At 40.5% G+C, this 27,929-nt stretch overlaps 1 protein-coding gene across 3 annotated transcripts in view; it reads right to left on the reverse strand.

The window, feature by feature from the left end:
- Positions 1-27,929, reverse strand: part of lpp (LIM domain containing preferred translocation partner in lipoma) — a 179,331-nt gene that overhangs the window by 12,763 nt on the left and 138,639 nt on the right. For all 3 annotated transcript variants that reach the window (XM_030048859.1, XM_030048858.1, XM_030048860.1), the window contains 2 exons: positions 25,473-25,578; positions 14,186-14,355 (listed from right to left, as the gene is read on the reverse strand). In XM_030048859.1, the coding sequence (XP_029904719.1) occupies positions 14,186-14,355; positions 25,473-25,578 (276 nt within the window). The remainder of the gene's footprint in view (positions 1-14,185; positions 14,356-25,472; positions 25,579-27,929) is intronic.

The following is a 27,929-nucleotide window of genomic DNA, read 5'->3' on the forward strand; positions in this document are numbered from 1 at the left end:
AGGGAGAGGAAATTCTGACATAGGTTGTAGTGCTTTTACTCTGAGAGTTCAAAGGTCACAAAGTATAACACCATACTATACACTGTAATCTTTCACTGTGAAACCCATGTGACACTTGTGGTCAGTTTATCTTTAGGTGGTTTTGAAAGATTGATTCAGTCCCACTTAAACAATATAAGGATGCACTGAGTGGACCACAAAGGATTTTTTGAGTTTTTTTTTTTAAACCATCACCAGTATTCATGTCTTTCCTTACAAGGCCAAACAATTAAGTATTTCAGCTTACTTATTAGTCAGCATAATAGTAATAACAGTTGGGGGTGGCAGGTACAGTGGTGGCCTGGTAAGCGGAGGGTTCCTGATTTTATCCCCAGCTCCTCCACACAGTGTGTCCAAGTGTTCTTGAGCAGGACACTGAACCTCTCGCCACTCCTTATGGACAGCTTGGCACCTTGGTAGCCTCTGCCATCAGTGTGGAAAAGTGTGTGTGAACGGGTCAATGTGAGGCAAACACTGTAAAGCGCTTTTAGTGGTTGGTAGACTAGAATAACACTATAGAAATGCAGCCCATTTAGTATTTAGTATTGATGATTCCACATTGTGCTTTGACTGCAAAGTTCAAGAGTCAATCTGACAAACCATCTGAGCCATTATTTCAAACATTCTCCATGAGGAAGCAGCAGACTTTCAGCTAGTTACAGCTGGCTTGGCATCAGCTTGTGTTCATACATATTTAATAAGTAGATTTGGCAAAACTGTCGCGAGGTCAATGTTTAGGGACATCTATGCCCAAGTCTGGGCCTTAATTCTAGAAACAACTTCCAAGTAAGTATTATACATGAGAGCAACAACACTGTCACAATGATATATAACTTACACAGCTGAAATGTAAATTTAAGCCTGCAGAAAATATACTGACTGGAACTTGGAGGCTTTGGGAGCTATCAGATGAGTCAATTGAAATTCTATGTTTCTGACAAGGCAGAGTGGTGTTGTTAGGGGTTCAAAAACAAAAACAACAACAACAAAAAAGATTAATTTGTTTCACACATTCTTAAGCCATGATTTGGCTTAAGAATGAGGTCTTGGGCTGTGAAAAATGCCAGAATTCTGCTGTGGCTAAGGAAATTTGGGAGCTCATTAAAATCTTTGGACAGTCACAGAGACACTGTGGGAGCACCACCCTTCCCTGTTCTATGGTGTGTTCAGGGCGCGGAGGTGGAAAGGTGTGTTTGTAAGTGAGTGTGTGCCTGTGTGCACATGTAGAGTACTGAGCTCCTTTAACATTGGTTAGGTTCAGCGATCATGGTCCTCCAGCAACGTTCCAACTCATAGCATGAAGGTTAACAAGTGACCAGCCCCTGCCATTTCCCTCCCTGCAGTCTGACTCTAACCCTGGACACCCAGGAGGAAACCCCAGCCACGTCTCTTGACCTTCAATTTCGATTTAAATTTAATTTCATGTCATATCGGTAATTGCTTTCCAGTGACCAGCATTCCCTGGCATTCTGACTGTCCATCTGTCTGTGTAGATGTTCACATGTTACGTATTATAGTAGAAGCATATTAAGTTGGACTTGACATGACTGTCTGACTCCCTTTTAAAAAAATTCTCAGTCATTCATAAAAACGTTATATAAGTCACTGAGACGCCCACTCAAATTTCCATAACATTGAGTGCCTGGGTCAAAACAATGCTGCCTAGATGGAGATGATCGAGGTGTGTGTGTGTTTGTTTGTGTGTGGGTGTGAGAGTGCATGTCATGCAGAGGAAAGTGACTCTCCTAATGCTTTGGTAACTCCCAGCCTATTCACTCCAGGGACCAGTGACCTTGAAAGTATCTGCTGTATAATTCACAGACAGAGCATTTGTGACAGTCATCTCTGTGCATGCCAGTCAGCCAGGATGAGTGTGCTGAGGTTTGGTGTCTCTGACCTGGAACAGCCCTGCTTCCTCTGAGTGTAAGGTGCTGGTCCCCCACTCAGCTCAGCTGGAGAGTCTGACTGTCTGTATAATAAATTCACAGTGGGTTATGGATGACCAGTGCATGCTGGAATGGGTTGGCACCTTGCCAGAACCTCCTATCTTGATTTGTTTTTTACATTTAGTTTATATCTCCGGCTGGACAGTTTATTACCAAGCCTGCCCCTGACTCAGCCTTAGACCTGCAATACTTTTTAGCAGCAATGACTGTTACTGGCTCTGCCTGTGTAGCTTTCTATTCAGTTCCACTGAAACTTAAGATTGCAACATTTTGACAAACTAACAAAATGACACAAATGTCAAATGAAATTTAACTATTTATGAATAACACTATTCTCTTTTGTGCAGTTGCTATAATTGCTCACACAGATGTATATTATTATAGTCCCCAAAATAACTTCATACTGAAGCCAACATGAAGAGACAAGGCCGACACGCAGATCACATCTTACTCAGACCTATCTTTTACCAATAAAAGGTGGCATTGGAGCTCTGATCTCTCTCCAGCTTAGGCAAAGTGGCTGGCCTGCCTGTCTGCCTCTCTGCCTTAAATTCAGCTCCACAGCAGAATGTGACCCCTCTGGACTTTGGGCAATGTCTCCTACTCTGGTTACAGAGAGAAACTGACAAAGACCCAGGCAGTAGTTCTCTCATGCCATGAGTTAGAGTGACATTGTGGTGGGTCAGCATTGGGTCACACATATTTTTCTCCTGCTTGCTCCTAGGGGGAGGAAATGTGCTTAGACAAAAAACATGAGGAAGGTTTAGAGGGCCCTGTATTTGGAATCACTTTCTCCACTCTTGTCCAAACAGTGTATTCTAATAACAAGGCTCCTGCGATTCATTTACTTGCTTGTAATGGATAAGACAGCTGTATATACTGTAGTACAGGCCAGTAATAAGAAATAATGACCTGCTTGAGTATAGTGGGTTCACACCCACTGTACAGTACAATTATACACACACATAATTGTCTTGGCAAGTCTGGAGAAGTTCTAAGATGTGAAATCCTATTCAGGCAAGTGCTATCTAATTGGCTCACTCCTTTGAGGAATTAGACCGAGTTAATCATGTCTGAATATACAGAACTCAATTAGAACTCTGCAAGCTAATGCAGACAGCCATGAATATTTGATGACGGAGTCAGCAGAAAGCCGGGCCTCTATGTGTTCATAAACGTGCTTCAGACGACAAGTAAAATGAGGGTGGGTGTACCTGCCACCGCCACTCATTGTTGTTCCCAACACGGCATGTGCATGGCAGCTCTCCCACCATGAACAGCAGCTGTGCAGCAGCTCACAGACCTCCACAACCACAGCAGCATGCTGCAGTGCCACTACAATGAACATATGGGGGCCCTGATCTCACCACTCTGGCTGCAAGCCTCTGGATCTGACTACCTGGATATCCATCATGCAGAAATGACAGGTGTGTGGGTGTTGTGCAGTCATCTCTAATTATAACCATACCATTGTCAGGGAAGCAACCTTATAATCTTTATCTTCCTGCATTCTGTGACTGGCTGCACACAGCATTGTGAGAGCTGAGGATCCCAGACTCTGGCTGAATGTACAGTATTGTATCCTATATCCCCTCTCTCAATGACAGCAAAAGCTCTAGGGAAGTTCTTAAGGGGTCCCCCACTGCTAAGTGGGAGAATACTAGCCTGGCAAGTTGTGCTGCAGAGGACATCCATCACCAGGAGCCCCCAATACAGCTGGCATCATGCCTATCGCTTCTGGCTCCTCTGCCACCCTTGGAAATATCCCTTTGCTGTTTACATTGTAGGATTATGGTGATGTTAAACTCACTTATGCAGGCACATTTGCAGCAAAATTTAGAAAAACTCAGTTGCATGCAAAAAAAAAAATCATGAAGACTAGGGAGCCTGTTTATCTCATTCTGAATGGTTTGGAGTGGGATAAGTGTAAAACAGTCAAATATTTGTAGGAACCCTACATTTTGCACTTATGAATCATAGCTTGAAACATCAAATGAAAATTCAGGTCTAATTTTTATACATGGTAACTTCACTGGACTTGGCATGTGGAAAACAGATTGTTTTATTCTACAGCCTTTGACATTCTGTGAATTTGCACCAAAATGTAGTGAAGATCTCACACATGCTGTATTGCATATGAAACTATCCTCCAGTCCTGTAGACATAATCCCCAGCAAGAAAGACTGCCCCTTGTCTACTAAGCATTGTCAATTCATCTATCTGGCCTTTGCTGAAGAAACCTGGTTTTACTTATCCCTGCCACAAAACTACAAGCCAATATCTAAATTACCCTTAATTTTGAAGATCACAAAAAAATCTTCGCCAAAAGCTTCTCAGAATAGTTGAGGCTCCAGTCTACTGCTGAAATAGCCCTCCTCAGAGTGATTAATTATATTTTAATGTTTATGGATGAGGGTGAATACTCCATTTTAGTGTTGTTAGATTTGCAGCCTTTGACACAACTGACCACACCACTATGATTGACAGGCTTACACAGTGAGTGGTCATCTCCAGTTTGGCTATAAATCGGCTCTCTTCCTGTCTTACTAACAGGAAATTTACAGTTTCAGTTGGTCCTTTTATATTTTCATTGTACATGCTCCCCCTGGGGCATGTTATTTGCTGCTTTGGTTCCATACTTTATCAATGATGCACAACTCTTTGTGTCTGTCAAGCCCAGCGACATCACCAGAGAAACCTCTCTGTGTGACTGCCCGGCCACAACAAAGGAGTGGATCGCTCACAATTTACAGCAATTAAACTCTGACAAAAATTGAGAACAGTGTTCGTTCAGGAAGGCCATGAAGTCAAGCTCAGCTCACAATCCCAGATACATCAGCTGATAACAGCTAATCTCAAGCCAGCCAACACCAGCTGATGGCTCATCTGATTCCCTTCAATGCATTCAACTAGCAAATCTCATCCAGGGTGCCTTTTTTAAGCTGCTTCAGCCTGCCTACCCCTGCTGCCTCCTCTGCAAACCCTTTTGTAACCCACCTCCACCCCAGCAACTCCTTTATTTGCTCTGTCTGACTTAGTCAGTCTCATTGCTGTTGTCATTGATGCTTGCTCTGTTCTGTACCCTATGGGGGAGGTCTTTGCTGCTGCTCTCCCCACCTAAAGGATTCCCATGTAGGCTCATGGGAGGGCAGAAAGGTCCCAGAACAGAGTCATACCGCCAAATATAATTTAATGCAGATGGCAGTCAACACCAATTAACACCACCTCAATCAGTCAGTGTCCTTGCCAGTCTCGTAACACTTTTGGTGTAATTTTTAAGCTACAACTTAAGTGTGATAAACCTGTCAAATCACTGGTCAGTCAGTCTTGCTTCCCCCAAAGCAGAAAAATTGCAAGAATACATTCATTTTCATGCTTTCATGTTCATTCATGTTTTTATCTCAGTCTTGAGTACTGCATCGCTTTATCCTCGTATCTCAATAACCCATTTAGAAACAGTTTAAATGCAGCTCTAAGGTTACTAATAAAAAGCCAGCGAGGATCTAACATTTCTCTAGTACCAGCCTTGGCACTGGTTGCCTATCAAATGAAAACAGATATATGCCATTCCTGGGGGAAAAAGAAAAAACTAACAAACAAACAACAAAAAGGTTGTTGCATATAATGCTTCACATAACATAGTGTCTGAATCCAAATCCAAAGCCATGCTGCCAATGCATTTGCCTAGCTGTGATTTTTTGATTGGTATTACCTGAAAAATATGGTTTACAGAAATTAATACAAATGGAGATATCTGTTTTTGAAAATGAGCTCTTTAAATACAGCATTGATTTTAAGATTCTTGTAATCACAGAGAAGGAATTAAATGGTCTTGCTCCAAGCCACATTACTGATCTTTTAACTCCACTAAACACTGCAAGGCCACTTTGGTCCCCTGACCAAGGGCACCCACTTACTCCGTGCTCCAAATCAAAGTCCAGAGGACACTATGTGTTTGGCATAATGGCACCCAAACTTCAGAGTAGCCTTCTTTTCATTCTCAGAGCTGTAACCTCAGATTTAACCTTTCACATGCATGTTAATACCCATCTATTTTCCCTTTTTTATCCTGGCCGTTAATTGATTTTATAGTTTCTTAACTTTTTATTCCGTTTGTATTTATTTGTATGTCATTTTATTCATTGTTATTGCTCTTTGGTAGCACATCCACAACTTTTGCTGTTACTCTATTATACTCCATTTGTAAGGCACTTTGTAACCACTGGTTTAGAAAAGTGCTGTATAAATAAAGATTTACTCATTCATTTACTGTGTGTTTTGTGTTGTACTGAAAATGCCTGGCAATGGATTGGTAAAACGAATACAACACAAAAGGCTGTTTTCTCAAGTCAAGTACTGGCTGTTGGGCTATTATGCAAAGTGAAATTCACAGTTTGGACTGAAATTGGGTCTGCATCTGAAAATTAATTACACAAAAGGCAGGTAGCCCAATGATAAGTGAATAGAGATAAAGATGGCTATTTAAATGGGTGACCAGCTTGACTACCATCAGTACTTTGTGAGACAGACAAACTGACAGAATGGGTGAAGCTCATCAGCCATACTGCCAATCATGATCTTTTCCTGGTGACTGGCAGGTCAGGCTTTGCTATGTGCAGTTCTTCCTTTACAATAGCAGAATGGGAAATAATTTGAGGAGTCTAGTCAATGAGACCAAAAGCCATTTATTTTAAATAGCAGAGCAGCTATAGTACAACACTAGATAATGAACGTAATTACATTCAAGCAACTTGGCGTCCATGACCTTGGTGATCTCTGAAATTCTGTCAAAAGAGGCAGAAGCAGATTAGGTTTTTTGTGTGGACAAATCCCTATCTCTTTATTACTGCTCTTTCAATATAAGGTTCCGCTTCTGACGTGACCTTGTGTTACTTACAATGGTCTTATTACAGTACACTTAAAGGCCAACTATGCAGTTTCAAAGGGGAGGGCACCCCACCTTGTTATGATGTGGTAAAGAATGATGAATGCCACTCAATTATCAAAAGAATATAACTCAGAAATGCCTCGGGAGTTCAGGACAACTCGTTTACCCCACCATAACCCAAAATATAAGAACATTTCACTTCATTGTTTATGTTTTTGTAAGATTAAAGACAGGCAATTAAAAGTGTTATATTAATTCTGTGGGCTATTTATGTTGGCATGAACCTGAGGGGTTTTATGCCTCCTCTACCTCATCCTTAACATCAGTGAACGAAGTGGTGTGCCCTTCCATTGGAAACTGCATATAGTCTGCCTTTAAACGGGCTGTGCAATGGATGATCTATATTCACTGGCAAACAGGAATGTGGGCTTGTGATTCTGGCTAAGACGGTGAGCCAAACGTGTCTGCAACTCATATGGGTCTCAGTTAGGCAGACTGGAAATATCTGTTACCAGAAAATTACCTGAAGTGAAGGGCACCTAAAATGACCATTTAAAATAAAATAACTGGGTAACAACCTGATTGCAGAAATGCACAGAGCTTTGCGAGAAATGAATAAGGAAGGGTAGATACAGGCAACAGAGAATGGACTTAAGAACAGTAAGCATGATACCCTCTGTAAGTAATTAACCCCAATGACATAGAATCCCATTGCCTAACTTCTTCAAAGACCAGCTGGGCTATCAGCAAGATGAAGGGTCTCTCTTGCTCTCTCCACTGTTAACTAGGGGATAATATGCTCTTCTTGTTAGAAGCAGACTTCCTGAAGTGAAAGGAGAGAGAAAATTACTCTTCATTTCTAAGACTACAATTTCAAATAGATGTGCTGGCTTCTATAATCCCACTGATTGGGAAAAATTCCATCTTGAACTCTCTAGAAGGTGGAATGACTGCTGCACCACACTGTAATGACTTCTGTTTGCTCCATGCACCTTTTTTGTTGCAAATTTGTGAAAAATATCTTTCTGTGTCACAGACACCAGATATTTGCTTCAGGCAGAAACTATATCCATCACTGCCTTGAAAAGCTGACATGAAGACAGAGTAAGTTTTTCAGAACTGATAAATCTAAATATTTTGTGATATAAAAGTTTGCTGAGAGGACCTTGACCAAAGAATCGAATGAAATAAATTCTACATTAACTCCAGTCAATGTTCCTAAATGCCTATGTGGATGAATCCGGATAAAAGCATGCCAATTTTTATTTTTGTTTTTATGGCAAATATACCGTAATCAGGTGCTGCATGAAGCCGTATCACATGCACCATTCATGATGCATTCTCAACAGATCAAATGTGGAATAATGGATTTTCACATTTGAGATATTCTAAAATAGAGAAATTATTATCAGAGGAAAGGGGCTAGGAACAAACAATCATATATTAGAAGTTATTTTACGCTGCATGCGTTTTGTTTTTAAGTATGTACATACACATTGCTACAAATCCAGTAAAAGCCATTTTTAGTTTGGCGAGTGCAGTACCTGGTCAATGTGTTAAGACTGTTGTTACTAAAACCACATAAATGAATGTCCTAGACAAACTCACTTGAGTGAAAATGCATTTTACATTTTAAGGTTTCAAGAGCTTCCTCTGCTTTATTCCAAACTACTATGTGCTCGCCTCTTACCTGGACTTATTCATCAACACACGTACATCTGATACGTCTCTAGCTGGTGAATTGATAGCAATAGCTGACACATCCTACACTGAGTGTACTCTCTGCTTGACGAATTAAGGCACTTTCCGTCTAAAGTGGAGCACTCTGCCTAAATGTTTTACATCTCAAACTGCCTCTCTCAGCAGGCTTTGTCTGTGATTGCATCCTTCCAGAATGTAAAAGCCCCAAGCCTTGAACTTTCTGCACCCTCTTATGCATTTAAAGGAGTGACTCAATTAACAAGGGATTAAGGTAGCAAACAGTGGCTGTGTTTACATGTATAGAAAATTTTTGGACGTAACCAAGTAACTAAACTGCCATGGTTTTGGGTCAATGCATAAAAACACTATAATTTGGTTAGAATAACTTTTATAAGCTTGTACTACAATTATAAGACACATAATTATGATAATACTTTTACTCTGATAACAAACAATTTCCTATACAGTTTACTATAACATATAAACATCTTATTCATTGACTTGCAGGTTTAGAAGGTACATTTTGATTTCGGAGATAACCATAGTGTCAGTGAGTACTTACTATTGCTACTGGATCATTTCTTCTCCATGTATCAGAAGTGGCCTACTGCTCTGTCAGAGAGGACAGGGCGGCAGGCAGCTTCATTTTTTCTTACTAGTTTACTGGAGGACTGTTCTGTCTGCGGGCAGCAGACCACATGTGGACAGGAGTGTTCTGTGAACCAGTTTATTCCAGGCAACAGGGACACTCATTTGCAAGGTATCAAAAGTGCATGTGAACTGCCCAACGTGAGTGAGACTTTAATGATGGTATGGCTAATAATACAGTTACTCTCTGCACAGCAATGCTGTAAATCCTCAGAAGAAAATGTGTCTCTTTATAGTTTTCTTGGAAAACAGATGCTAAACATTGTCAGACTGCTGTCTTTCAGTAAGAATGACACTGTGATGGACAAACTCATTCACTGGGTCATGTTTGTCTGCATAAAAACTTTCAGTCTTGTTAGCAGTATAAACATGGAAAGGAGTCTGAGGTAGGCAGTGGGACAACCCCGGGCTATTGCTTTACATCAGGCAGTAAAAAAAACAACGGTGGCATGACGCTGATGTCACATTAACACGATTACAAACCACTTCATGCAAAACGGGACATTAATTGAGCAGCTATAGAGTTTATATCTATCACGTTGTATTCAAAGAGGCAGAGATAAGTCCTCTGTGGGGGCAAGCCAGGGAAGTGGAGAGGACAAAGGCCGATTGGTGCCCCGCAATTTGCAGGCAAGTGATGTGACTGAGGTCGGAGGACAGAGAGATAGCAAGGTATAGAATAAGGAAAAAAGATTGGTAAAGATAACTGAGTGACTTCCTGTACATTACTAAAAGGAATTATACACAAACAGTTTGAATGGTGCAAATCACCCAGAGGAAGAGACGGAACTTGCAAATGTAAGTGCCGCTATTGTTCTACAGAATATGTAAAGTCCTTGCCAAGATAAAGGACTACTGATTGTCTAGCTTGATACACGCCGGAAACATTACTGGATGACAATCTCTGTGGCATACAAACTGTATTCCTGCAATTCCTAGCTATTAGATTAATATTTTGCATACTATCATTATGTAGATTCTATAGACAATATGTTTTTTTTTTTTTTCAGGCAACTGCTCTGCCTCTGTAAAACATGCCTAAGGATGTTACATACAAACCATTACAAAAAGTACGTCTCCACTGACATAACAGTGATAAGTTATTTACTAATAATATATTGGCAATACAAATATAAACAAGGTAAAAACAGCTATTGTGGTGCAAGTTTGTAAAGATGTAAAAGGTATATCTGGCTTATGTTTTCAGTAATGTACTGTATATCTGTGTTACTGTTTTTAATCAAGTATGCATGTCAAAATTTAACCAGCTTCTTTCAAGAAGGAAAACAAGTGGTGTTTGAGTTTCTATCAATCAGCTTTGACTGGGTGCATTATGCAGCTAGGAAAGTGAAGAATATTATTGAGTGTTACTGTAACAGCCAAACACTGATGAGATCAGTACAGGAATCTAAAGCGAATAAACAAACAATGCATCGTTAATGTTAATTTGCTCTTAGAGATTCCTAGACTGACTGACTTGCAGCCTAACTTGAAGTTTTCCTCTTTCTCACTGGGATATGACATTTCTCTTCAGAGACTCAAGTCTCGCGTTCATTCTCTAATCGTACAGAGGCGTATGACCCTGAGGATGGGAATAAAAGAAGAAGAAATTACTTTCATTAAGAAATTCAGATTTCCCCCATCCTTTTGATCTTGTGCCAGAAGAACATTTATGCTGATGAAATGCATAAATAAAGTTCTTAAATTATCCCGTTCCTCTTTAGCGCATGTATCAGAGTTGGAGAACTTCCAGACAAGACAACTACAATCACCGTGAGTGCCTCTGAAAAGAGATGATTTAGGGGATGGCCTGCCACAGATTTAATGTCATGTAGCTCAGCTTTAAGACTTTACAAGTAAAGTGCACACGAAGTCATTTCTTGCAAATGATGTGAAAGAAAACTTGACTGTACATGTGTGTGCCAGAAGAATTAATTGTACCAAAATGGGCAGCAGTCTCACCACCTGAAATCACTTCATTTTCACTGATCAGGCATTTGTTATAGAGATGATTTAATTGTACTCAGATATTAGTTAGCCTAATCAGTTTCTTCATTTACTGTACTATGACAGAGTGGTTTTCGACAATCACTATTGTAAATGTCTGTTTTCTGGTCAACAAACCAGGAGTTTGTGTAAATACTCAGATGTGTATGACTTATTTTTAAGCTGCCCAGGTCACCATGAGCCTCCTTCCTCCACCCACCAAAAAAGAAGCTCTAACCTCCTCATTAACTAGCAAGCTGCACCGGCACATGCCCCCAAAGTCCAATCATTCTCTCTTCAAAAGCCTCTAATCTACAATCTGGAAAGTGGAACGTGTGTGTTCAGTAGGCAAATAACTACCTGACAACATTTGTTTTAGTGTGGCTCCTATGTGTCTCTGAGGGCCTGAGGAAAAACCCTGACGATTTGCATATCCTGTAGGCACGGAGCAAAGATATTAACATGGACGCTAGGTTGGCACATTTTGTCTGCTACAGTCAATTGCCTATTGTTAATGTTATTTTCTCCAAGTGACCGGCATAAGTAAATACTATGGCAAGAGGTAACAACAAATATTTGAAAATGACACCATCTACATTTTTAAAAGTACTTTTAAAGGAGTATCAAAAAAGGTCATTATCTATATTTTGTGCATTCAAAAGATTTCAATCAATACATGCATTATGGTTACACTGAAGACTAATGTTCAGCTGAAACTCAAATCTACAAGCCCAGGCATGCGTCCAACTAAGATACTAAAAAAATTTTCCTGTAAGTTTAGCACCCCTGCTGCTGACATTATATGCTGTAAATATATCATTCTGAGAGGGCGTTTGTCCCTTCTCGATGGAAAAAGGCAGTTGTTGTTCCCAATCTTAGAACAACTTCCTCCAATGCTGATGAACTGAGACCAATCTCTCTAATTGCTCAACCCTGCAAGCTTTGTGAGCAGTTTGGAACAGACTGGAAGCAGACTGAGAGACATTAGTCCCAAACATGACCCTGTGCAGTTTGGCAGCAGAAGCCAAGACTCTGCAACCTTCTCAGTGGGCTACATGTACTGTACAGGGTCCAAAGTTAACAAGCACCAAATGTGGGTAAATTTTAGGTTTGGCAAAAAAAAAAATATGTTTTTTCTAAATTCCATCACTCTGTCTCCAACCCCCCTAACCCTAACCCTTTTTTTAGTCAAATAATGTATGATGCAGTTTTATGGCTGGTAAAAAAAAATATTTTTGGCTGGTAAATTTTCTCAGTTTGCGTGCCATTGACAGATGAGCCAAAAAGTTAATTCTAATGCCATGGATCTGCAGCTTCATGACAAAAAGTTTGGTACTTGACTAATTTTTGTGTCTGAGAGGACATGTGGTGTCCAAACTGTCTTCCTACAGTAGCACTAATTAACAGCACTCTTGACTTCAAGGGCCATGTCAGCTCGATGGATAACATGACTGTACCCAAAGACTTACACCACCGCAACAACAGACCCTAAAGAATTTGGAGATGAGGGTGGAAAACACACCATAATGTTCTTCAAAAATGTGACATCATCAAAATCTTAGAGGTCATCATAAGAAAACAGGTTAACATGAGTTGGCATACTCCCAACTTGAACGCCATCAAGAAGCTTTTGTAATGATAATATTTATAATAATAATGTAATGATAATATTTATAATTCTGTAAGAGTTTAGCCTTCCAGATCTCAAAATGATCTGTACGTGCATGAAATGTTTGGTTTAGGTCTCTCACACCCTAGCAGTGTACACATGCGCGCACACACACACACACACACACACACACACACACACACACACACACACACACACAAAAAGTCTGTGGAATTACCCTACACAGAAGATACCAGAGAAATCCAGAGGTTTGCTCAAGCATTCAGCCTTTGGACAGGGAGGCATGCACAGCAAAACCTGGATTTTACCAAAGTCTTTTCAAATCCCCTTTTAAAGACTACCTGCCCTGACAGTTATAAGGACAACTATGACCACTGAACTAGAAAATGTAAAAAATAAATAAATAAATAAAAAATAAAAAATAATGAAAAAAGGCAATCCCAAGTCTCAACACTCCGCAACAGTATATAACAGTAAAACTAGTAATACAAACACTATCTGTTTTACTCCTTCTAATGTCACGACACAGTCCTATGTTGTTTAAACAGTGTACTGTCTGAGCATTAACGTTGCTGAAAATAAACTGCTACAACTACTGTGATGCCGCCATATCCTACAGTTGAAATAATGACAAAATCATTTTCTCAAGAAACGGAGGGAAACATTTCTGCAAAAAGAAGTTATCTTTGAGGTTTTGCAATATGATGGGTCATCCCTGTCGTCTAATAGAGCGAGGAAACATTTTCATGTCTCTTTTGCAATACGGCAACAGGAAAACATGCCACAGAGTTGTGTAAGAAGAAAAGAAAAAGAAGAAAAAGAAGTTCCTGAACTTAAAATATCTTGCAGAGTTCCCTGGGGCTCTTACTGTCATTCATTTCCTGTAACTGGTCAGATTCATGATAGAAAGTGTGAAATATTTTTACTGTAAGAAAGCTATAAAAAGGAGGAGAGAAGGAAAATGCTTATTTGTCATCCAATCCACAAAAGAGTATTAATATCATTGTATAATCCCACATAATTTTAATAACTCAAGTTCATAAAAACTGGCTGTCTGCTAAACTAATGTATCTGCAGATGAAGTTATGGATCAGCCTGCTGAATATTCTGCAAGTGAAAACAATGTTCCTCTAATCATAATCCAATTTACAGATGACAAGAAGCGATATCTGAAAACCCTCATTTATAATAAGGGAATGAATGCATCCCTGATGGCTTATTAATATGCAGTTTTTAAATATGACAGTGTAAATAACTCTGAGCCTTCAATTCGGACCCTTGGCTGAAAGCGTGTCGGCTGTAAGGAAGGTGAGCAGCAAAGTGGATGTGAGGAGACATATGACTTACAATATAGCACGGCTCACAGTACGCCTTCTTCTCCACAGCGTAGAAGGGCTTGCCACGCAGCTTGGTGCTGCAGGTCATGCAGACGAAGCAGTCAACATGGAAGACCTGGTCCATGGCGGTGCATCCGGTGCCTTCACCCACTACATTCTCTCCACAGCTGGCACAGCGCCCTGGGGAGGGGAGGGGGAGAGGGAGAGGGAGGAAGCGGGAGAGCGGATGGTGAACCCAGCTTCTCAGTGTCAACAAATCTATATGGTCATATCGCATACATCAGTAAAACAATGATCAAATTGTACAGACACAGTGGTGGCTGAGTGACTGAGTCTAATGCCTAAACATATTATAAAGAGATTCTCCAAACAAGTTGACCATCTATTAATTCATATTTTGTAAAGAGAGCAAGATGAATATCAGGTGTGACACTATCCTATCCAGTGAGACATGCCTGGTGATGACAAACTGCTCACCCTGATGAATACAACTTACAGCATCAGTCGTATAAGGCACTACAGCAATAGACCAGTAACGCTCAGAATCCATCCACTTCAAAAGTATTGGGCCTCCACAAACGGATGCACATTTCCAAGTCAAGTCTTCCTTTTTCATCTGAATGAAAATTATTAACCACAAGGAGACAGATCTCATCTACAATCAACAAACATGAAATAAACCCGTTAACCTCTGTCAGACACAAAGAGCACTTCGAGTTCTGAGTTTATGGCATTTTAAAGAAAATCCTTTCGCTCAGATCGTTGTGTCACACTCAAGATAAAAATTGGGAAAAAAATGTAGATAAGCTTTCACCATTTTTATTGTCATGAATAGATGTGTGGCTATATATTTGCCACTAGCGCTGTTGATTACGATGAGCCGTGCGATCACCTTGCGACTTCTGAGTCAGTTGCAGTTAAATGCTACTTTTCCAAATGTTAGAGCTGCGTTAATCCTCATTTCTATTTCAAACACTGGATAAGGATGGATTAAATACTATAATTATGCCACATTAAAGAAACTATATACATCACAAAAGTGTGACATGGACGACATCTATTTCAAAAAGTCAGGCTTTTAATGATAAAAAGAAAACTTTAGAAGTACAACTCAGTCTTTGTAACAGGGGCACAAGTGAACTGATATTGCGCCAGAAAGAGCCTGATTGCATATTGCGGGACATGGCATTTGGATATCTTTAATTGAGTTGGAGATATCTTTAATTGAGTTTAAGATGTCCTCAACTCAATGCAAGTTATCTTCAACCCAATTAATAACACTGTCAATTTAATTAGTGGTATCTTACAATAATACGGTTTAAAAAGATATCTGAGAATGTTTTATTTTTTACACATCTGAAGACAGATGCAATCTTGCAAAGAGAGTATGATATATTTAATTAATTTAAGTTCAGTTCTATGGATCATTTTTGTTCTTTTTCATTTTTTGCTTCATCTAAGGCTGATTTTGCGATGATTGACACTCTGTATGTTCTGAATAGAGCAGTTCAAGCGTGTTACAGACAGAGGCGAGACACTAACCAGGGGAGATACAGTATCTGATGCTTGCATTTCCACAGTTCCACTTGCTGTTTTCATATCAAAATTCAAACAGAGTGTAAAGCCGAATCTGTCTCAGGTATCAGCAGAACTTTCGGAAGTTATACGTTGCTGAGATCAAATATCTGCTTGACTTCAAGGCTCGCTAATGGTATTCTAATCTCTGACAACTCCCATTATCTTATCGCCAGCCTCATTGTCGAGTGAGAGAAAGTTGCTTTAAGAATGACTGGATCCACAACTCAGCCAGTTCCATTTCAAATTACTTATTGGGATTTTGGTTATTTGTGACTTGGCTGATGGTAAGCTGTAGTCATGGGAGTCATTAGTCACAAGGGGTGTTTTTACATAACAAAAGGCTTGAATATTGCTTTTCAGACATTTGAATAGTAATTCTGAAGCATTCCTAGCACAGCAATATACTGTACATTCATTTAGCAATTGCTGTCATCCAAGGTAACTCATAGTGCAAACAAGTTTACATAAAACCCGCTATCCGGTTTCATCTGTTCCCACAGCTCTATCCACACCTCAAATATGGCTGTGTTACCTACTGTACAGGGAGGCAGATTAAACAAACTAGTGAAGGCACGTCTCAGGGGGACATGTGGGTGTCAGTGGAATCACAAGCAGGGTAATCACTTCAGAGAGCCAGAGGGAGGGGGAGAGAGAGAGAGAGAGAGAGAGAGAGAGAGAGAGAGAGAGAGAGCATGCCGAGCCTGTTAGTGGCTTCAGATCACAGGCCATCTTCAGTGAGTGGATGAGAATGCCAAACATGTCCCACAGGGCTCCCACTTTAAATAGCGAGAAGGAAACCTCTCGGAAATCCTTTTCCTTTTGGCGGTCTGTGATCGCAAGGGCCCTCAGGAGCTATTTGTGCGCCATAGTGTGTACACACAGTAATACCCTGACACACACACACATACACACATCCACACTGGCATAAACACAATAAAAACAAACAAACAAAAAAAAAAACAGGCTGTCTTCACGCCAGACATGCCACACATGTCGATGAGTGCTGTGTATACAAACATAGACATATGTATCACATATGCACACCCACTGTCATGCCATGCAGCATGCACATGGTCAAGATTGCGCAACAAGTCAAAACACACACAAGCAGGCCTATGGCTTCGTCAGCTGACCCTGAAATCCATGCATACTGTCTGTAAATAAGATGTTTTTTTAAAATACAAAATCCCATAATAATGGCAAGAGTCTGCAATTTTTTCCAATCCTTGCAATACTTTCACATGAAATGGTCAGACAGACAGAGTGGAATAGGGGAGGGATGCAGATATAAGTGGAAGAGAGAGAAATGGGATGCAAGTTTTATTTTCCTTTCTTATTTTCTTTTTATTGAGTAAGATTAATAAAAGCATAACAATTTTCCATCAAAAAAAAGCCCTGCCAAATCCTGGTAGGACTGACATTGCATAAGCATGGCCAAAATCCACCATGCAAATTTGAGAAAAACCTGAGACTCATGAGTAAAAACGGTAAAATGCTTATATATATAAGCATGAGTAAAAACGGTAAAATGCTTATATACGTGTCCAGGGTCCTGCTCTATGCATGATGGGATATGCTCCAGCACCATCGCGACCCTCACCAGGATAAGCAAGTATAGAAAATGGATGGATGGACTATTACACAATTAGCTCTGAAGCACACTTCTGCCTAGGGGTGTGGGATGTTAAAATGTTTCTACAAGGGGCGAAAACTTACAATTAGAGACATGCTTGTTTGAGAAGCTGTAACTTTTTGTTTTTCGAAGTCATAATACTGTACATGATAATAGAAAGGAGTGCGGTGCCTTTTATAGCGCTTCACATCAATAATTTCACGCAACTGAATCGGAAGTAAGCATTTTCAATTTTGAGACACGACATCAATGGAGTTGTTGAATAATACAGGACAGCAATTGAAGCAACATCATATTTACCCCTGTGGAAATGATCCCAAATACTTTCTAACTATTTCAACTGGGCATAAAGGAATCATGAAAGGACCCACTGTTCCCTAGCGTCCCTTTGCGCAGGGAATGGAACCAGAGTCTTAATATCAAAACTTCAAATAGTTCCTGTATAACCAATGCAATGGTGACGGGGCGGGAGGGGGAGTTCATTTACACTTTACACACTTTCTTTCCTTTTATTCTTCAACCCTCAGAAGTGTCTCTTCTCTGTTACATCGAAAGTCAAAAAGGAGGACTGAAGAGAAAATCTTTTTTTCTTTTCTTCCTTTCTCTCTTTTTTTTTTTTTTTTTTTTTTTTTAAAAGAAGCACATTCCCTGTGAGCTATGGAGGCTTAGAATGGTTAGACTATTTAATTGGATAAAAGGAAAAGATTAAAGAGGCCCTGACTCTGTTCCATAAATAATTGATTTCTAATGTATTTGTAGTGGCAGTGAGACGCTGTTGTTTGGGAATGGGGGATGTTGAGTGGCAGAACGCTTCAGATTTCCCTCAGTCTTTGCCTTCTTTGTTTTTTCACGCCGTGATATTGAAGCAGCATGAAAGGCAGAGAGGGAGCACACTTGCGGCTCAATTTGATCTTACATCGTTGGAAATCAAAGATCGTGCATGTAAAGAACGATCGCAAGGAACTTTTTGGTGGGAGACCAAACTTTTCACACTGTGTTACTAAAGAACACAATTCTGCTGGTGCAACCCTTGCAAACCCCAAAGGCAAAGCCAACAACTATAGCTCGTATCCAAAACTAATAAAAGAACCACAAAATCCATTTTGGGACTTCAACTTAAGTTTTCTGCTTGGATTAAAATATCTGATAGGTGTGATAGTAGAAACACAAAACAAATTTAAGTTGTGCATATGCGGTTTTTGAATATCAACTACACAGCCATGTGAAAGGGAGTGGAAAAAAAAAGTACTAATACAGATTTGGCTCCAACAAATTATCTTGCTCTGTTTCACAAGTATATTACTGGGCACTTTTTTCAAATAAGAGTTTTTCACCCCTTAATGAAAACTAAAATACATTAATTTGCTGTGACAAGTTTTTAAAGGCAGACCAAATAAAGGTACAAAGTTGTGATAACTTGTTTACACTTAATTATAGACACAAACAATAGGTCACTGAGTGTTTAAAAGCAGAGAATAAGTCTGAACACATTAGGAGTGCAACTGCCAGCTACTGAATTGCTAGAAGCCACAATTTGTGCCCTGTTTCATCCCTTTCCCTTCTAGGTTAATCTAGTATATTGCTTCAGATTGCCCTCCATGCAGTCTGACAATGCTCTGGCCTTCAGTTGCCTTGGGATGACAGGGGAAATTGCTGTCATCGCTGCATTTCAATCTCTGAATGCCTCTTTCCTAACCCCTTCTACCCCTCCCTTAATCTCATTCCCAATGTCAGCAAATAGTGATCTGCAGAACTGCTGTGGCAATGGTGGAGGATGGAGGATAGGCAACCCTATGCCACTAAGCATTACTGCTCAGCCTGTCACGGCCTGAGGCAGCAAAGCGAGGGGGACTGAGTGTAGGTTACATGTTTTAGAAGCAGGTTGGCAGGAGAGACATGGATGGGTGCCAGGGAGAAAGCAGGGCCAGAAAATTGGGTGGAAAAGAGAGAAAATGGAGGGAAAAGGTGAGTGTGTGTGGAGAATATGTGGGTATTGTGTGTGCACGCATGTGTTTAAACATGTATGTGTGTGCTGTGTATTTATCCATTGTTGGTCTGTGCGCATGTATGCACATATGCGCGCTTGTGAGTATGACTGCTTTTGCGTGCATGAGCATGCGGATGTCTACTCATTCCTGAGGTCAAACGCTCACTCACAAATGAAATCTAGCAACGTGAGTGCCCGGAAGCCTCAGCTGGGCTCGCACGGCAGCTGATCTTGCAAGCCTCAGTGGAGCTGTCTCAACGAGGCAGGATAGCAAGCGCCAAGCCTGGCGGGGGAGGATGGGGGGAGGGGTCACCTCACGTGAACCACTGCCAAAAAAGCAGGCTGCTGTCGCCGGGAAAAGAAGCCCCATGCTGGCACACTACATTCAGCTGAGAAACTAGAAAGCAGCATTGCGAGGTCAGCTGCAGTGCTGGGACAAGATAATTATAAAATAAACTGGGAAGGAGGCCCCATATACTATGTTGAGAAACTGCTTCATGCTGAGGGACTAGACTCCCTGCCCAAAATAGTAACAAATATAATTAAGTATTGAAAACACTATTAATGCTGACCCATGTGACCAATTACATGCAACATGATGACATGGCAGAAAATCTGCTATGGTCTCATTCACAAAACCACAGCATTATAGACAGTGTTTAGCTACTGCAATTTAACTCAGAAAAAAAGAAGGAAAAAGAGCTTTTGGAGAAAACCCTTATGCCAACAATGTAGAAGATTAATTCTGTCAGTGTAATTAATCATGAATACTTGAAGAACGGCTTCACAAACTGTGAAATTTTACCAGAAGTTAGTAAAAATGTGTCTTGTATTCACACCCATACTATATTCCCTGTAATTCCACACTTTTTTTCACACACGGCTGTGATGACAGGCAGCTATGAGGGTATGCCATGTTATAATCCACATTACGGTCATGTAGTGTAATCCACTGTAGGTGGTAGAGTGATTCATGGGATTTTAGACTAGTTGCCATGTCACCAGACTGCTTCATATGATGCCTTGCTGCCCCTGGCTGGCAGTGACCTCCTTCCAGCAGCATTATGCTCCTCTGTCTCATAGTGATGGCTGCCAGATACATATACACACAGATCAGAGCACAGGGCAGCACAACAAAGAGCCCGCACTTTGTTACTGTTATTGGAGGGAACTCCTCCGGGAGGCAACAAGGTCCCAAAGCTAAAGGGCCAGTCAATAGAGATACTGTTCAATCCCACTGTGTGCTTGGGAATATACTCTAAGGCAGGTTAATATTTTAGTGAACCTGAACTAGGTAGAGGAAAGGCCAAATCTAACTGTTATGACTTCATATTTTTCATTTGCTTGTCAGTCAAAATGTATGGCATTTACCAAACATAATTTTACACATAAAACAATGAGTGCTATATGAGCAATCAAGTTACTGTGCTCCAGAGCATGTTGATATGAAACTCAATTTATTACAGAGTGTGCTTTCTCTGAATACAAGCCCTGTAGAGGTCAGGTTTGCGTGAAGTCATGCAGTAATTGGAACCAGTTATACATATTGGGATATGACTGGCCATAGGCACTGGGAAACTGGGTGGGTGAAGTGCTGCCTTTAAAGGCAACATAAAGGTTTTACTCTGACAAACATCCCATTTGTTATGACATGTAGGAGCAGATCTAAAAGCAAACTCCTAAGAGGTTGCTGTGGGCTACCTGAGTAATATGCAAATGTATTCAACCAGAGTATCTTAGACAATGCACAAAGCTGTCTAAACTGAAACCTTATTAATACATTAAGTCGTGAGGCTTTATTGTGTTTTAAAGAAACAGAGTCATCTCCGCAAGTGCACTGCATGCTGTACGAACCTCAACTTTTTCTGACCCAATTACCTTGGCTGATCTGTTCTGACTCCTCTGGCCTGTACCGTCACTGAAGCTACACAGCCATTTGTAACTCTTCCAAGATTCTTCATGAACATTTCATGTGAGGTGTCTTATAAATTATGAGGGCTCTTCCAGCTGACATTATGAGGAAAAATGGCAAAGCCTCCCTTTTATTCTGTAGCTCTTATCATAAAACAAAGACTTGCTCAAAACAGGAGGAAAGGCTTTCCCGACAGCTCAGAGTTCTGCATGAAGTATGCTCCAATGAATCCCTATACTAATTTCCAATGACTATCTTCTACTATCAGATAATAACATTACAAAAGGATTCATGCCACTCCTCAAAAATCTCTATGGAAAATCATTCTGTATAAATATTGATTGGATATTAAATTTTCATACCTTTCTTAATTCTATACAGTAGAATACTGAAACTCTGGAATGACATGAACGAATCCTCAACTTGTCATTTTGGTATTAAAGAACAAACAGGAAAAAAGAAAAAAAAAAGATTCTCTGCAGCAGAATGCACTACACTGCATAAGTATCATCATCACTAATTGTAAATAATGCAAAGCATCTCATCCTTTCAATTATTCAGCTTTATGTCCTGGTTTTGGCTGACAGAAATGTAGTGATGACAAAATATTGTAAGTTCCTGTGATGCACAAATGCCAAGGCATCTGCACTGCAAGCTGAGTAGCTGTGTCTTATTAGATTTCCACAAACACAGTACACCTACGCACAACCTAAGTGGATTAAATATGACGGATGATGACATTTGTAGAAAAGGCTCTTTCAGATTCCTCAAATCTAATCTGGAACTCTAAATCAGGACTAATCAGTTGCTTTTCAAAGAAGCTTCAATCAGAGGAAGAATTTTTGGCATACAAACTGGGTTTCTCTCAAGAAAAGCCTCTCTTGTAGTGCATCATTTTCAGGTTTTTACAGCTTGAGAAGGGTTTGCATTTAAGAGCGGGTGCTGGATTGCTTATGTCTATTTCGCCATGGAAAGTTTCATCAAAGACCTAGCGAGTGTAATTGCCGGTGTTGTATAAAACACACTGCAGTTGCTGTAAAACATGAATGGCACTGCATTATGGCTAAAGGAAACTTTTCTTCTGACATCACAGAGCCAGAGTGTAACATTAATTCAATTCAATTAACCCCCTCTGGACCAATGAAAACTTGCAAAAGCTGTTTGAGATTAGAAGCTCATCAAAGACATTAGTGACACCAATAAAACTTGGTTATAGGAAGACAATGATCCAGTCCAGTAGCGAGCCAGAGATCGCAGCCCCACTTTGATTAATCTAGTTAATTACCAGCCTTAGGGTTTTGACAACTGCTAGCCCTCTTCCCCCTCACACCCCTACAAAAAGAGGAGGCTTGTATGCCATCAGATTCATTGTAATTACAAAATTCTAATGCTCTGGGACTAGTTCTCCCATAGCCCTGGATATACAGTAAAGTATAGAGCATTCCTGACTGAAGCAATTTCTAATAGTACTGTGGTGACTATATGTACATTATTCAGCAGGGAGATAGGGGGCTCTGTGGATTTGCAGACAAGCTTGTGCTTGTGCTTGAACTTTCTCATAATGAGTCCCTCCAGTCACCTCAGACTTTCACTCCTGCCCTTATCCTCTTCCCATCTCTCAGTTAATTCAGCTGTCGCCTTGTTTAACCACAAGATGACCCTTTTACCTCACCCTCCACCCCCCCGCCCTCTCACTGCCATAACAGCCAGCCACTGTCAGCTGGGGAGGGACACGTTATCCCTAACTTGTTCTGGCTACCTCAGCTCACATATGACCCATTTATCAACTCTCATGTCCTTGTTTTACCAGCCCTGAGCCAGTGAGCCTTATAGTTGGCAAACACAAGTAAACAACTGCATGCATGGTATGGCAGGACACAGAGAGCATGCCAGGTCTGCATCACATACACATCCACCAAAAATTAGGCCACCAAGGCTTTGAGGGCCATTCCTCTGCAAAATGACTACCCTCAGCTTCAGCCAGCAGATCCATTTGACCTATGTCTAATGTGAACCAATTAAGGTCTTTACATCAGTGCACACCAATGTGAAGCTGAATATCTCTTAATACCAGTTAAATACATCTCTCTGTAACTATAATACACCTACACATGCTATCATGGCTTGGCGCATGATTATGTCCTGATATAAAGCCTGTTTGAAAGTCTTATTGAATCTATTGAGTGGGGTATCTAATGGGCATGGCAACAAAATCCGGGGGCAAAGGGGATTAAAGGATAGAAAGAAGAGCGGCAGAGGGGTGGCATTCTCTGGGAACAGAGGATAGCGAGTGTCTGGGGTGAAAAAGGTATAAAATATGAAAGCATAGAATACTCATCTTATGAATCCTCTTTTGTAAAATAGATTTAAATCTGGCATTTTGTTTAGCCCCAGCAGTTCTAATTTGATTCCAAATGAGAATAAAATTAAATGTCAGGTGCTTGATAAATAAGAAAGAAATAGTACAAAAACACTGCCGGACAATCAAAGAAGAGATGTTGTTTTGTCTAGATCATGATGTTTCGTCTGTCCAAGGTCTCCAGCTCTTATTCTCATTACAGCCAGAGGAAGAGTCGTGCCTTATCCTTTGATCACGCTGATATAGGCTTTGCACTGCACCTTGAGGACTGCATTTCAGGCTGGTGGATGCACTGCCCCATCTTCACCACTTCCACTAACCATGTAAATCATGGCTAAGAAAGACCAAGACATGCCTGTATCATACACATCCTCACTGTGGAAAGCAGTGTGTGAAAGGTGTGATCTTCAAATATCTTCTCTTAAAACATATCCTCCCAAGCCAATGTTCTTGTGACATGAAACTAATTTAGTGGGTCACTGGATGGGCTGATCTAGTAAAATTTATGCCAGTTTTATGCTATTAACCCACTATCCCACATTGTTTTATTCAGTCTTCATTACCATAATGGGGTGTGGCAAGATTTCAGCAACATAAAATCTTTGGATCCAATTTCTCAGGAGGAATTTAGGAACCCATTTGTTTCTTTCGACAAACTACATTTGGTTCCCAACCCCGTCTTTGAATATCACTGCTGCACAAAATGTTGCAGTACAAAGTGACAGAGTGAAGGCTTCTAATGAGATCAGACTACCACTACTAATGTTTACAGAGCTGGCTTTACGGATGCTTGTGTGTGTTTGTGTGTGTCTTGGCAAGCCTGCGTGTGTGTGTCTGCAGAGCTTTTCCCAGTATGAGTGTTATATGTGGATCAAACTATGAGTCAGGGGCTAATTTTAGCCACTTGGGCTACTCTCACCTATGAATGCTGCGGTGTGAAGTAGCTGTTGGCATATACCAGGTTTTAAAAAAAGAAGCCTAATGCACAATGCACATAAAGATTGTGTTCATTTGGATTTATGTCATTTGGTAGTAATCCACTGCACAGTCAGGTATACACTTAGTGCTCGCTCTGCCTATATATATTTTGAGAATCTAGGAAAATGAGGTGTTCATATTTGGACAATGGAAAAAGGAGGCTGCCATTTTTATTCATCTGGTCCATTGTTCTAAGATATGCCTGAAGATCTGTTACTAACTGGTTAAATGATTGGCTGTGGGCAGTAAAGCTTGCAAAGGTTGAAAAGATTAAAGGCCCAATAAGTAATCAAAAACTCACCTTTTGTTATGTTTATTTCATTGTGTTCAAGGTTTTTTTTTTCTGTCTGTAACTGACTGAACTCTTTTATGTGGTTTGTATTTTGAAGCTTAAAATTTTGTTTTACCTTTGTATTGTTTAAAATACCATACCAAATTGAACTTGTATTCTAAATTATACCTGAGAGTTGCAAACAGATAATGTGTCATGTGTACAGGGACAGGAGCAGGGGGCAGGAAATTGAAGGTTTATTTCAAATGAGTTTGATTCAAATCAGTTTGATTCTCTTGGATAACACATCATGCTGGCAGGGCTATCACTACAACACTATCATAGCAGATGTGGCTTGTTAGCCCCCTGCATTACCTCCCTATAAGCTAAACCTTAATAATATGTTTAAAAAAAAAAATAGGATAAGAGCTTTAACTGATATGGGACATTATTTGTTTCATTTTCAGTGGCTTAATGTATTGATTTAGATTATACTGAACAAACATACAAGCTGCTGTTGTAGCAGTTCTGAAGTATTATCAGTCAAGGTGAATGAAATGCGCCCCTTGTGTTTCTCACCAAAATACTCCTCAGATGGAGGGTTGTCCATATCATACAGCATCTTTTTGGTCAGGCGCTCCAGCTCATCTTCAGGGTGGGCCGCTGGGTTGCTGGGTGCACCGCCCTGGAAAACAGAAATGGGACATAGCTGTCATTCACAAAAACTACCAGGGTAATGAATAGTGGTTCCCTGCTTTTATTGTAACCCTGCTAATGAACATCAGTAGCAGCCAGCTCTTTCCACCATGTCTTTAGGTTTATGTGGATCAATAATTGTGGTACAGTTCCTTCTAAAAATGAGGAGACTTCAAGCTGAAAACCTCTAGAACATATTGCTTAACAGAAAATGTTCACCTTCAACCTACAGATCCATGAAAACCTGACATAAGTAAATTAGGGTGAAGCACCATCTCAAGGTTAAACAAAATGCTATCTCTTTAATTAACATGCAATTGATGGTCTTCAGTCTGGCTTTTCCCGCTGAGATATCTGACCCTGGCTTTGGCCCCAGTGGTGTGCAACCCAGAAGGCTGTGCTGCATATCCTTCTGTGCAATACAACTATGTGGAGAAAGCATTGTGACCCTGACTAATCCTTGCATTTGGAATATAATGATAACGGACGGAAGGTAAAGAAGAAGAAAACGTTAGAGGAAATCTTTCCCAGCTACTTTTTAAGTCTTTTACATCTGGGAGATGGGTCAGGAGATAGTTATTTAGCTATACTATGAGCACAAAGGAACTTTGGGTGTGAACCGTGTTGGGGTCTAATCCGTAAGAGATTTTAGAGGGATGACATAACTCTCTGAAGATGCTACTTCCTTCCTTTCCTTGTGAGCCTGCCCTCTCTCTTATCATACAATCTCTGACATCTGCCTGCTGTGTGTCGGTATGGGGCTGACGTGTTGTGTCTGACATTTTCTGCCAATCATCTGCAGAGCCAGAGAATACAGCTCCCCTCCCCCATCATGGCTCACAGCACAATGCTGTCACAGGTGTGTGTCCTTTGCAGACACCCTCGAAGCCTGAACTTAACTTAGCCTTGCTGCGTGGCAGAGCTTTTTCAGTATTAGTGACACTCAGCTGACCTTACCTAGACCTAGGGCTGGTTGGACTGCTTACACAACATTTGATTTTCAATACTGCAATACAGACCAAGATCTGAGCTGACCTTTGAGGGGTTCCTAATTGTGACATCAGGGAGCTGGATGAATGTGCGCGACAAGTCTGGTTTTGTACTAATTCATCCATGGCTTACGATGTCACATTAAAAAGTGAGATTTGTCAATAGCGGATTGATTGAATAGCTCTGTAGAGCAGCAAAAATGTTTTCATTATTTAGAGTGAAAGACACTAATGACAGATCCTGTCAAACATCGCTTCTGTTATTATTGACTGCTAGATTTGTATGTGCTTAATATTGCTCATATTAAGTACCAGTAATGAACGCAGCAACACAGTTGTCATAGTTTCAACTAAATAGCATTCATTTATTTAACACAAAGTTTTTTTTCTTCTTATTTCAACCCCCTATTCACAGCACATGCAGATTTACATTTTGTCTGGACAGCATCACAACAAACATGTAATGGTGTACTCTGTTTATTTCTGGAAACAGTGAGAAATGCTGAGCTGTGCTTACTGTCCACAATGCATCAACTAACGTCGAGAACTTTATGATGCATGACTTTTGCTGGGCAAGGCCGGGCTCAGAATGCAGCAGGCTGATAATAGAGGCCCATACAGTAGGCCTCATTAACTGGGGTATCGACACATTGAACGTGCAAATCTTTCTGCCATGCCAGAGTGCTCTCGGGAGAGCAGCTGGGCCGGGACTCCAGGATTCCTTCTTGGCACCCTGAACCTACTCAGCCACTGAACCATAATAGCAGGATCACATCATGGAGGATTATAAAGAAATGAAAGGAACACTCCTCAGTGGTTAGATATTCCCCCTTTGTCACCTCAAATTACATTACTTCTTTTTAAAATATTACACAATGGCCAAATGAAGTACACCTGATGAGGGATTGAATTCTAATACAACAAGCTTGGGTTGCACAAAAGAATGGATAATTTTTTTTTAAAGTCTTTAAAATATTCAAACACCTCAAAGAAATGCTCTTCTTGTCAACATTCTACTCATTATGCCAGTGTTGTTAGTTTGAGACAGTGAAGAGGACGATTTAACACTGTTAATCTTAGCTCCACATCAAAAGCACATTGGAGAGGGAACGAAATGCTGCTATTACCAGAAACAGGCTTTTGAGTTTAAGCTTCATTTATACCTTATCCACTCTTTGACACCCTGCAGCAATGCACTGCCAGAGAGTTTAAAGCACCTTGTTAGGGAGTCTTTTGTGACAGCACAGAATAATTTTTCACATGAATAAAAGAGAGAAATTGCTTCCCTGCATGCTTTATGATTGCTTCGCAGTTTCTGTTCAGCTTTTCAGAGGCAACAATGGAACTATAC

The sequence above is a fragment of the Myripristis murdjan genome, chromosome 4, assembly GCF_902150065.1.
Source record: "Myripristis murdjan chromosome 4, fMyrMur1.1, whole genome shotgun sequence".
Classification (NCBI taxonomy): domain Eukaryota; kingdom Metazoa; phylum Chordata; class Actinopteri; order Holocentriformes; family Holocentridae; genus Myripristis; species Myripristis murdjan.